At 35.4% G+C, this 13,521-nt stretch overlaps 1 protein-coding gene and 1 long non-coding RNA gene across 2 annotated transcripts in view; one reads left to right on the forward strand and one right to left on the reverse strand.

The window, feature by feature from the left end:
- The window catches only part of by (focal adhesion protein tensin), an 87,373-nt gene that overhangs the window by 33,069 nt on the left and 40,783 nt on the right, over positions 1-13,521 (forward strand). The window contains exons 2-3 of the mRNA XM_077434434.1: positions 794-995; positions 1,434-1,471. Coding sequence (XP_077290560.1) covers positions 794-995; positions 1,434-1,471 — 240 coding nt within the window. The remainder of the gene's footprint in view (positions 1-793; positions 996-1,433; positions 1,472-13,521) is intronic.
- LOC143914289 (uncharacterized) lies at positions 3,481-8,191 on the reverse strand. The gene is made up of 2 exons (XR_013260809.1): positions 7,976-8,191; positions 3,481-7,910 (listed from the first exon to the last, which is right to left on the reverse strand). It is a non-coding gene; the product is annotated as an uncharacterized LOC143914289 (long non-coding RNA).

Below are 13,521 nucleotides of genomic sequence, written 5' to 3' on the forward strand. Positions count from 1 at the left end.
ATAAGGATGGGTGCACCATTGTTAATTTTTTAGATAAACCATATTTTTTTTCTCTATTGCTTTGAACACTAATGGATCGGTCTACTGTTTAATGACGACATAATCTCTAGTTATGAATATGATGAAGCCGCTACGTTTTAAATTGTGCAATTTTGTATTCCTTTAAGAAGATTTTCGTTTATAGATTCTGTTATAAGAGAATTGTATACTTTATTAGGTATTATTTCATATTGTTTCGATTTTTTCCAGTATTTTTACCATATTTTTAATAATTTTGAATCAAAGTTGATGAACATTATTTTTTTATTATAATTGTAAATGTTATTATTTTATAAAAAGGAAAATCTTGGCTTATAAATCTTATATAAATAAGCGGATTTCTTTGAAAAATCCTCTCGAATAAGGTCTGACCGCTCCATAAAAACGGCCGCTCGTGGGCAATGGGCTGAAATAATTTATACGCTTTAACATTAGAAACCTAAATTTTAGTTACTTCCTCTATATTATGTTTTTTCTTTTGATCAGAAAAAAATGTCTGAAATCAACCAACTGAGAAAGTTTTGGTCAAGCAGCAGTAGAATGACATTCAAATTGAATTTTAAACGGGTCTACATTTTTTTCGGGGGATTAAATTATTTTTATTGACAATTTAATTACATATGTCAAAGCGTTCATCCAAATGACATATCTGACAGGTGGATTCAATTCACGCCCAGCTAGACTGGTTTTATTTTAATAATCGCTACTCGAAATAACACTATTGTAACAATTTTTTTTAAATATATTTTCACAGGAAAAAGCCACACCGGTTGTGCAAAATGGGCAACAGCAAGTTCAACAACAACCTGGACCACCTCAACAACAACAACAATTACAACATTCACACCAGCAAGCGCAACAGCAACAACATCAGTTTCGCAGTAAAAGGGTTCGCAAAGAACGCCCTTGCCATGCTTGCCATCGCCCCCTGGCTGGTCGAGTCTCCTGTTGTCGTGGTAAAAATATATTTCAGTAACACTCAACTTCAGCACTTATTTTAATATTCATACATTCACAGTTGTGGAAGTTTTTATCTTTGGGGACATATACATGTAAATTTTTAGTTCAAATGACCTCGTATTACGATTCCAATTTAAAGTTTTAATTGTTTCACGCGATGACTTGGAAATTTTACTCATTGTATGTATCAAAAAAAAAAAAATGAAAACAATTGTAAAATGTAACCGCATACGCGTTCTATAATTGGGTTTTAACATTATTGGATATATAAGGGTTGAACAAAGCACCCACATATATCATTGCACACGCTGGTATAAGGGTGCGTAAATTAATAATATTGTGTTCACGCTGTGTGAAATTAAATTGAAAGTTTTTTGTGTTCCTGTAAATTGTGATATATTGTGTTTTACTCAACGATTCGTTTGTATTTTCAGTGTGCAAATATGTTTGTCACGAGGCGTGCGAAAAAAAGGTGAGCAAAATTTTCAATATGTATTTTGAATTTTAATAATGCGATCATCCTAGTGCTGTTGACGATTGTGATTTATGGTAAACCTAAGTTAATTTACGGCATAGCCAATTATGTCATGAACGTATGGAATATTAAATAGTCGACAATAAATTCAAACAATACATACACAAGTGACGTTAAATAGACGTAACCAAATTCTTGTTATCGTTTATAAATTGTTCGCCAAGTCCGATAATGTTAAGCTTGAAATCCTTGGTTTAAAAAAAATACGTCGTAGAAAATATTATTTCGTAATTAATTTTTAATTTATTCACCATCGTTTTAATTCTCCGTGGAAATTAATTTTTCTTCTGAAAGAAAAGCTTTTTTTGAGTGTGTTAATGAAGTCGTAATTTGTTCTCTTGCGGTTTACGTAAAAAACTGCGTTGAAATAGATTATTATTTTTTAATTAAATTAGAAATACGATGTAGTACATATATGTATGTATGTAACTGCTCATAAAAGAAGAAAAATAATTTGCATATTGTTGCTATATTTATTTTCTTCGTAAATATTCAAACGAGTCGATCGTTTTAGCTTGTTTTTTTGTAGTTTGCAAATGCAAATGTCATGTTGTCATTATATATATATTTAAGGTTTACTTGTATTTCAAATAAATGCACAATAGATCACTTAGTGTGTGGGCAAAACTAGTGGAAACTCGTGTTACAATTGTAGACAGTCAATAAATAAATCGTAATAAATAAATTGCGCAATTTATAAAAACACATAATCTAATATATAATTTCAAAAGAGACTTTGTAACTACATATGTAAGTATGTATGTAAATATATTTGGTTGGGAGCATCGCAAATTAAAGATTCTATGACGACAATATCGATATATGGTTTAATATTATTTTTTTTCGATTCAAATAAATTTAATTAAAAAACGAATGAATATTTACTATATGTTTCGTCATGTTTATGTTGTTTATATTACAAATACCGAGCGAAGCCGGGCAAAAACACTAGTTGTTTATATAGCAATTTATTCTTACAATTTTTTTCGGATCTATAAAACGTGATTTTTTATTTGTATTAAAACAATTGATTGCTTAGTTTAAAATTTTATCGCTAGATGTCACTGCTAAACGTCACTTTTATGATAATGAAAATTTCTACTTACCATTGCTTAGCGAATACGCAAACCACTAGTTTAGTTTCATATGTGATGTCCAGAGGCTGTATTATTAAAAATGGCGTTTTATAATGATTAATATAATATATTTATTTAATCATAATAAAACCTTTAAATACAAATGGATTTAATTGTCCACATAATAAATCAAATGCGTTTATAAAAAAATTATTTGCATTTTTATACATTGTTTGGACGATACCGTACCAAATTGTCAATGCATTTTCAAGTCAAGAGTCGACAATAGTCAGACGTGTGTATCCGGCTGGTTCGTCCAGGTGTGCAGTTTTCTCGATTTTCTTCGGTGCAATAAAACAGCACACTTTATAACCGGCTTCGTGTTCACCACCGGTGATAAATCATGCACTGCGGTTCTGTCGCCATCCACGTCTTCATTGCAGTGCGATTCTATCGATGCCACACCGGAGTTGCATTATTTACCAGCCGCTCCATCTGATTTATGTGCGTCGGTCGCGCACTTCATTTTCCACGCACTTTTCGAAAAGCGATTTCCCGAATCTGCCATTAATTTCAAAGAATGCCGTGCACGTGTGTATGTAGTACGCAAAATGCCAAATATGCAGCCGACCGGTTCTTTTACTACGTACTTACGCTTAAAATCTGGGTGCATTCCTGATTTTGGCCAACATCATTTAAGTTTGATGTCTTAATTTATTGACGTTTTTATTAGTTAAGTTTTAAGTGTGTAGTTGATACGCTTTAATCTGGCTAGCAATAATATAATAACTAAGCACTATGGATTTCTTCTATTACATATGTAAATTGAACAATGCTATGTTTATTTTATATGAAAACATCATATTATGTACTTACAAATTTTATTTTACTACATACATACATATGTTATATGTGCCATTACAGGAATTACCCCAAGACAACATTTTTTTACAGAAGCACTAACAATTTTTCAAATATTACAGGACATTCTATGGACAGTCATAATTTTTTATTATTATACAGCTAGTTTATGAGAAATACGTTATGTAACAGTTGCGAGACACTGAGGAGGATACCGATTTATTGAATACGTCACAGCAATTAAGCTAGAAAAACTCTAGCAGGACACGGTGGGTCTGTGTTTTTAATAACCACAAGATCTCGCCATCAGCGTATTTGGCCGGGACTTTCTACATTTCTACTTGTTTAAGTAGCAAATTTTCATGACTTCTTTACTTTAGTGTATACCGTACATTTAAGTTACATATATGTACATGTGATAATAGACATGTCCGGTAGGAAAGAAGAAGAAATAAAGAGACATATGAAATTAAGATGGAGTGCATTTGGACGAATGAATCTTGTTTTAAAATCAAAATCGCCACTCTGTCTGAATAAAAAGACCTGCGATCAATGTGTTTTGTCATGTGAAACTTGGACATTGAACGCCAAGATACTATACAAAGTCCAATGCACTCAAAGAAGTATGGAACGCTGTATGTACGGCACAACGAGAATAAACAGGAAGTGGAACGGATGACAAGGGTAGTGGACATAGTAAAGAGATTGAAATGGCAATGGGCGGGTTACTTGGCTAGAAGAATGGAAAAGGTGGACAAAAATAGTGCTAGAATTTTACACGAGAAAATGCAAAAGGTTAAAAGGAAGACCACTGGGAAGATGGGTAGACGAAATTAGGAAAATGTGTGGGGTGAGATGGATAAGAGTTGCGCAAAACAGATACGAGTGGAAGCGTGTTGGAGAGGCCTCCATCCAGCAGTGGATGGTGAGCGGCTGCAGATGATGATGATGATACCACCGAATCATCGTCCATCAACCGCTATTAAAATAGCTATTCTAATGTGTATTATTATTAAGCTCTCTTATTCAAATTGGGTCGAGGTCTTGATTAAATTCCGCCAGGTGATCCTGTCTTGTGCCACTTCTGGAACCTCATTTCACCGGAGTGTCAGCTTTTCACAGATTGAACTCTTCGTCACCCAATCTATTCTGGGTCGCCCTACTTCACTTTTCAGCAATATTTTTACAGACATTCAGATTGTGCATCTTTGAAGCAATGTCGTTCCTAGTTAGACGTTAGACGTTAGGTTGTTGAAATTTGTGGGATTTGTCCTGGTTTTGGGGCGGATATGTCCATAAGGCACTGCCGAGGTGGTGGAATGCATGGCTGATGGACACTCCCATTAGCCGCTCCGGTGTTTAATAAACATGACCGGCGGTCGCGCGCGCTGGAGAAATGCTTCTGCGTATTTTCGCGGCCACATATGGAGATGTCTGGTTTTTTGTGGTCACCTGCTGGACCGGGACCGCTCCCACTTCCTTCATATCGTCTGTTGCACGGCGTCATCTAATCGTCGCTCTTCGTTTCGACATTCGGATCGATTCACCTTTTACTGCCGTTTTATGCTCGGATACCTTTTACAATCGACAATTTCGTTTCGACACTTACGCAACTGGAGACACTGAAACGTTCACTATAATAAGTCAATCAAAACTATCGATAATTTGAGTCGTGACACCTAAATGTTGATGTACTTTGTTTACAAGCGTTTATGCCTCCTATCGAATGATACCACTTGGGTGCAATTTTGGCAACTTTATTATGATTCGTCAATGGTCCATAACCAACGGACGATCGCAATCTACTCCAGTAATAAAGAAATGCAATAACCGTATCGGGAGTGATTTATGTGAAAGTGCGAGGGTGGTTGATTGGTGGGTGGGTGGGTGGGTGGGTGAGCCACCCTCGACTCGAGGTGTGGCTGCGAACCGGGTCAATTGCTTAATCGTCTCAAATGGTCGATTTTCGCAAGATGCTCGAATTGATGATCAATTGATCAGCATCCTGGCTCGGCCAATTGGCGCGAGCGCACGCGCACCGTTATGACTTGCGGCTGATGCGTGGGTGGCGGGGTGGGCACAGGACAAAGCCGCTAGTTTCAGGATCCGATTGATCCGTAATAGCAGTTTTCAATTCTTCACCGTATCTCATAAGCATGCAATACCAAGCAAAAGCTGAGCTCAACCGTAAATGCTAGCTCAAATTTGACAATTTGATGATTGTCACAATTGCGCAAAATGTATCCTGTCATCCAGGAAAAATTCATGTCTCCTAAAGTCGATTTAACAATTGAAAATTGTAAGCTAATGTAAAATTCAGACGAAAAATTAAAATTTTTGGCTAAAAACCACCAAATTGCTATTTGCAGCTTCGGGAGCTCTTTTATTTCTCTCCTTTAAAAACAACAACGAAACTAAAGAGCACAAAGAATCGCACGCTTTGCACATTAAAAAAAATGCTGGCACGATTAGCCTGTGGCGTCGAGATCTTCCCAAAACTCATCCCCTGGAGTGTTTTCGGTGATATTTTATCCTAGTATTGACATAGTTTTGACAGTGATCAATAACGGTGATTCCCATATTTGAAGAAATGTAGGAGAAACTTATCGAAATAATAAGATCTAACGAATTGAAAATATTGTTTGACCGATTATCGAAGTAAACTTTGTAAAAATTATATGAAGACACATCCTTCCATAGCTGGGGTCTACATAGGCCGTGCCGTACAATTCGGTGTGTTTGCGTCTTAATTGTCGTCCCTATTGTGATTAGTATTATCGCCGGTGAAATCGCGCGGCCACTAAATTGTTAATATTTATTTGGTATGATGTTTTTTTGTAATTAAAGTTTTAAAGAACTTTTTGTCGTAAACCCGTTGTTATTTTTTTTAAATATGTATATACATATATATTTATATTTCATAGAACATGAACACTCGCCTTTACAGATCGCTCCAAAGCCACGAGTGCACCTAAACAGATATAATACAATCAATACATACCGTTTTAATTAAAATCAGAAAAATTGGCTAACTCTAATAAGAAACGATCGACCTGGAATCACAAACCAAGGTCTGGCCAGCAGCGGGACTCTAGTGGGACTCGAACCCGTGATCACTCTGCTCGAAAATATTATATGCTAACCACCAGTCACGCCACTGGTTATATCGTATGACATTACTTGGTAAAGGCGCAGATACACACGACAGGCACATGTTTTTTTGATAATTTTGTACGTGTACAAAAACAATGCCCAATATTTTCTATCGCAATCAAGGCCAAAACTCACCCCCTGTATTGACATAGGTTTGAGAATGATCGATAACGGTGATCTCCATATTAGAAAAATAGCATCGTGCCAAGTGAAATTAATAAAAATATAGGAAAAACTTGTCGAAATAATAAGACCGTACGAATAAACAATGACATGACGACACGACCATTCACAGTTGGAGTCTACCTAGTACCTATGTTTGCCATGTCGTACGATTCGGTGTGTCTGCGCCTTAATTCCCATTCCTATTAAATCACCCATAATAACGATTTACCCACAGTGTGGATAAATCGTTATTATGGGTTTAATGGAGTTCTAATATTTTCTCGAATATATGTATGTATATATTTATTTGAGGATCTTCGCTTGAGATGAATTTTCACGCCTGGAATGATTTTATCATTTATTAGTCGACATTTTTTGTCCAAGGTATTGTAGGAAGTTCTTGTATTCACTTTTTTTGGTTGTCTGCTTATGCGCTCACCAGTTAATCAAATCACTGCTAAATTTTAAGCAGATTACCATAACAGTGTAATGATCCTTCGTAGCGTGTACATAGATTGAAATCTTGCGCAAAAGAAGTTTTGATATATGTATGTATTATATCATAATAATAAGTTTTTAGTGCGCCAGCGGCGAATTTCAAAAGCGCAAATTCAACACGTTACCAAGAGAACAACAGAAGGAAGTGCCCCGTCGAAACATTACAAAGGTCACAGTTTGGTTTTATAATCGGAGAACGGGCGCAATAAAACCGGCAAAAAATCCCCGGATAAGTAACCGAAGCGAACAGGTAAAAAAAAAACGCTAAGAAGTATTTCGCTTGCAATGAAAATGCTCTCAATCGAATGAATCAGGAAATCTTCAAAATGATCCGAAGCTGTAGAAAGTCACGATAAGAATCGCTCGCGGCAAGGATTAAAAGCAAGAAGTGAAAGTCAAAAGCAGGATTGACCTCAGTTGGAAACACTACTCACATTAATCCACCCAATAGTCTGAATATGTGTATAATTCAATCGCATGTTGATATGAAATATGGGTGTGATAGATAGACGGCGGTGTCTAGGCGAGCAGTTGGCGAATGATTCAGCTAAATCAGCATGCGATGTTGAAATATCATACAAAACTAGCTGGACCCGTACAAAAACTAGAGATCCGATCGAACACTACAACACAAAAAAAAAAACAGTATGTTCAATCTTTGTACTTGAACTTGATAACGGCAAGTTACCTTCTACGCATAGAGAGAAGTGCGTCGGATTAGCTCTGCCGAGCAGCTGATTTGTGACTCCTTAATTGATCGAATGAACATTTCGTTCCGGAGATTCATCAGGACACAAACACATCAATAAATCAGCGACTGCTTGGCTGTTTGAACAATTGTGTCAGCTGGTGACATCAGCACTCCTTTGTAACAACCGCACCACGACAACACTTTTCTTCTACTGCATATTTATTTCCTCTTTATTATTATCACTATTCTATTCCGCGTGTGTGTATGTGTGTGTGTGTGTGTACTCAACTGAATACCTACCTGTCTTCGACAAACATATCTCTAAAACACACTGAAAATTTGCATAGATTCAATGTTTGTTTGTATGTTTGCCGACGACTAAGCGTACATCAGAAATGCGGCTCTCAAATACAGAGACATGTATGGAATGTTGAGAAAACACAGCAAAGTAGCTTTCGAGCCGTGATTTATCAATTAATTGATCTGGACGGCGGTTAATGTTTGTATTGATCAGTTATTACCAATTGATCACAGATATGATGCTCAATAGTAACGTTTTCTTTGTAATGCCGTATTATGTATGGTCACGATCGTGACTTTTGAATCAAAACACTTCATTTCCTTTTACGGCGCAGTTCCTCAGAATTATTATACATATAAATATGTCATTTTAGAATATCAAGTTTTGTACATACATACATATTTTATTTATTTTGCATGTTTTCATTTAATATATATGTATGTATGTGTGTGCGAAAGATCAGCGCGAAACTGTGTGTGCATTTATCGCTAGCATTCAAAATGAGTTGGCATAAAAGCGTGTTTATTTGAATACATTAGTGATAAGATAGCGTCATCTTAGATATTTTCGTAGTATGAGACACTCGGTGTGCATATATTATAAATATTATATTTAATACGTGTCAGAATATCGTAATGATAATATGAAATCGAGAGAAAATTTTTTTACGCTAGCGTGAAAGTCATCTCGTGGCCAAAATTCAAAGACGGTACAAAAAACGGGCCATTTTTGGGACGAAAAAAATTACAATTTGGAAAGACGACAGTGTAATCCTAGCGGAATTAGGTGATCCAAATAAGGAGGAATAAGTCGCACGCGTTTGTAACAAAAATGAAATTTGCATGTAAATCGATGTGTTGTGGTTTTTCCGTTTATATAAATCCGAGCACATCTCTGAGGGCGAATCCTCAATGTGGTTTATCGATCAGGTTTGTGTAATGTATGTCGGCGTCGAGTGGAAAAGGTCATTTTTTTTCATATACAATGAATAATTTTCGACACGTTTTGAAAGAACTAATGTCTAAATTTAAAAATGGAACTGCAACAGTCACCGTTGTCAACTTTGATAGAGTGTTAGTTGCTCGGCGACCGTTCGCATGCTTGTCTTATGTCTTGATGAATTGCTTCGTTCGATACATATTGATCAATCGCAGATTATATACTCTTGTGCAATAATGAGAATCGTAAGTACTTACATATTGCATACATTTATACTAGAGTGAGTGGAAGAAATTTAAAACACCCTGTTCCAAATTTTACAGAAGGAAATTTTCTACTGCGTAAGAAAAATGTAAAAAGTGCCACAACTACATATGTACATATGTATGTCGTTATATTATTTTATTCTTTATTTAAACATTCGAGCACTTCATATAGCAATATTTTCCTTTGCTTTGCTATATATTGTATGTATACATATATGTATGTACATAGGTATATCATACCCGTATTTATTTCCTACAACTTTTTCAAAAGGTATATGAGGCTTCGACTCACTATCTTTGAGAAGGATTGTTGCCATTTCCGAATATTTCTTTGGACTATTAAATACTGACAACCGATTTTATCGGAGCTTAAATTTTGTCATCGTGGAATTTCCAACCTCTTGTTACGAGAATGTCTGCTTTTGGCAACTCGTCTCATAAGAGCTGTCCGATTTCTTTGAGTGATATGAGAGCATTTGGACCTGTTTGATTGTCGTGTTGATGAATTGGTCAGTTTAGAGAGGTGAATGATTGATAATTTATTTATTTTTGTTGTTGTTTTTTGGTTAAGATCGTTGTGTCGCATTGGAGTAACTTGCCAGGTCACATTATTTTACTATTATTTTTTAACCCTTTGGTGCTCATGTCTTTTCTGTTGAAAACCCGCCACGCTGAAAATTTCGCCAACTTTTCCAATTACAATTATTTAGAAATCCAATAGAAAGCAGGTATAAAAATTGTAGCTAATACAAACAAACCATAGATCACCACCCTAGATAACTACCACCGAGGATTTCAAGTTTTGTAAAGGTGTGTTTAGACTCTAATATATGTATCTTGCTCTTGTATTTTTCCAAAACTATAATAGTTCCATCTTTTTCATTGTTGTTAAAATGTAATGCTCACAATCTAAATGCCAAGCCACAATCTAAAATACTCAGCAGTTAGGGATTTCCATCGGGAAATTCTGCTATGGTTATAAATTCATAAATTCCGGTGTAAATCAGTCTTTATAACAATTGACACGGATTACACGACCCACGTTCAATATATATTTTTTTCAATGTTACCTGGAAAGGCTTAGCGGGTAGTATTGTTGTTTATTTTTTACATACCGAAAATACAACGCTGATCGGCGTATTTCAGGCTAATGAACTTGTTGGCAAAACGCCGTTCGGCGTTGGTCAGCATTCAAAAGGTTAATGTACTAATTATAATAATAAAATAAATATATAGACATTTTACACATTGTGTATAATATTTATCTCTTGATCGGTTATTGATGTAACAAGAATACATCTTTCTAGAAACCTAGTTTACTTATCATTCTTGTGTTGAGCGTCAATTTTTTTCATATGTACGTCATTATTAAAAAAAACGCATTGATTTAGTAACTTTCTTTTCAAAAACATTATAAAGAAACTACCCATTTCATCTTTCTTCATATTTTCCATCTCTTGTAGTTAAATTAAAAAAAGTAAACGTTGTGATTGATTACATTTTGGTCATGTCGTGCCTTCATTCTTCCAGTTTGAAAAAAAAGTTGTGTAATAAATAAATAACTTGGCGACGAAGAATAAATTTATAATTCTACAGACAAGGGTTGGAACTGCTTTTTTTTATAGATCTTTTACTGTACATACATATATTGAACTGGGTCATACTATCTATTCCACATTAGTGGCACGGAGAATAATTTGCAAAGTGGGCTTTCAGAAACCAATCACGATAATAGATTCCGTTGTTATTCGAGACCGACCACTTAGCGAATTAAAATCTATTTGCAACCCGGTATTGCTTTTTCCGCGGGAGTCCAAGTGCACTTTTTGACGTCACGGCCTCTCCTGCTCATTGACGAGAACCGGTCGAGGGCCTCCCGTTGAGGTCCGAGGACGTTATTTATACGTACCGTCGTTTTTGTAATGGTAACCTTATGGTTTCGACCACACCTCTTATCGCCGCCGTAAATTGTCTGCATTGCGCTAAAGCGAAACCGATGTGTGATCGATGAGGACAACCTGACCCAGAAGAAAAAAAACGACCGCCCCAAACGTTTGCTCTCTCTCACATGCTTCGGACGGACGAAACTCGATCCTGAGAGATTAGCGGGCGTCGCTCGGCCGACACTCGGGCAAATTTGAGGTATGGAAACCCGTCGCCGGTGGAGAGAGATCGGTGAACCCGGTGGTGTGCAGAAGAACGGCCTTCCTTATTCGGCGCGGTCAGCAAAGGGGGGCAGATCAGAACCGGAGCCATCGGCGATCCAACCAGAGGTCTCTCTTGCTTCTGGTCTTCGCGGGTCGGTGCTCCTCTGTGTCGTCGTTTCGTCTTTGAGGAGCTTTCCCTAGTCTAGAGTGCCGTTTGAAATAAAAAAATCCCGTCAGTGTGTGTTCTTCTGACGCTTCTGTGAAGTTTGTGTCCTTTGAGCTGGTGGTAGCGGAATCCTGTCTACTGAGTTATAATTTGATCCACTGAGGTATACACACATATCATTGAAATTTGCTGTTGTTTTGTAGATAAAGAGCATCTGTTATATTAGCATTTAGATAAGATATTTAATTATCATATTCAGATAGCATATGGAAATTAATCCACATATGTATGTATGTATGTATGAAGCAACGTTTTGATTATGTTCTTTCAAGATGTGCATAGTTAATTTAATTTTATTCATTTAAATTTATTTTTTTATAATAAATCGTGTTACATTCGCCTTATAATACAATGTCAATATTAGTTACCTATTAAAACTCATATTGACAGTCTCCATCAGTCAATGTTTTTGTATGGCCAATCCATCATCTAACTCACCGCACTCAGTCAATAGTAGGTAACTCAACGTTGATTGTGTGAAGTGTGTTTTGCACAAGTTGATGAAGGGTCACAAATAAAGGATTTTAAAGCTGGTTCATTTATAATACACGGTACTCTCGATTATCCGGGATAATGAGGAAGAAGGCTGCGCGTATATAATTGATAAGCATAGATAATCTGAACTTTTTATTTCGATTTAAAATATGATAACGAGTTATTAATGCATACTTTATACCTATAAATATAAGTTCCATGCGTTTTTTAAATATATGGGTGCTAATGAATAATTTTGACGATTTTCACTTTTATAAAAATAATGTACATTCATAACAGATATATCAAATATTCAATTTTAGTTAAACGTATTCAACATTAAATAAATTATTCCAATATTCAACAAATATATTGCACATGAGAAAAATTATTTTCACTGGAATTAATTTATTTACATTAAGGTGTATCTATTTTAAAGTTAATTCTAACTCAAGTAAGGATGTACATTTTTATAGTTGATATTTTTCAAAATAAACTTAAAGTAATCCAAGTAAATAGTATCTAATTTTAAGTGTAAAGTGGCCTAATTACATATAGTTCAGTTTACTAAGTGAATACTATGTACATATATAAAATAAAGTTCAATTATATATTCTCTATTATTTATTAAGAAAATACATATATGAAGATTTTATTATATGTACATACATACATACATACATAAGTATCAATATGAATTTTTCAAATTTTAACAACTGGTTTAGTTTGAACTTATTGTACAAATCATTCGATTTCCTCGATTGCTTTCGGATACTCCTGTAGCAACTGGCAAGATTTTAATGCAAATTCAGATCGGCCGTCACTGTCAGAAATCGTGTTTTACATCACAGAAAAAACAGTTGTCGTTTTTGGGACTAGTCGCTTCAACTTGTCGATTTATTAAATCATTGCTAAAATTGACACCATTGACAATTGACACCATAAATACAATCACACTTTTTATAATATATGTATAGTAAATTGCACACCATGACACCGACCAAATAATTCTCCGTTATTTGGTTCTAGTAATTTATCTTTCGATATATTTTAGTCACTTATAAAATTTAAAGGCAGGAAGGAAGTCCTACCTGCATTTAATACGGGAATAACACGAACGTCGCATTATACACACATATGTACATACTCGTAGAATGCGTGCATAAGGACTTAGTATACACAGAGTGGTG

This window comes from Arctopsyche grandis, chromosome 7 (genome assembly GCF_051622035.1).
Source record: "Arctopsyche grandis isolate Sample6627 chromosome 7, ASM5162203v2, whole genome shotgun sequence".
Classification (NCBI taxonomy): Eukaryota; Metazoa; Arthropoda; class Insecta; order Trichoptera; family Hydropsychidae; genus Arctopsyche; species Arctopsyche grandis.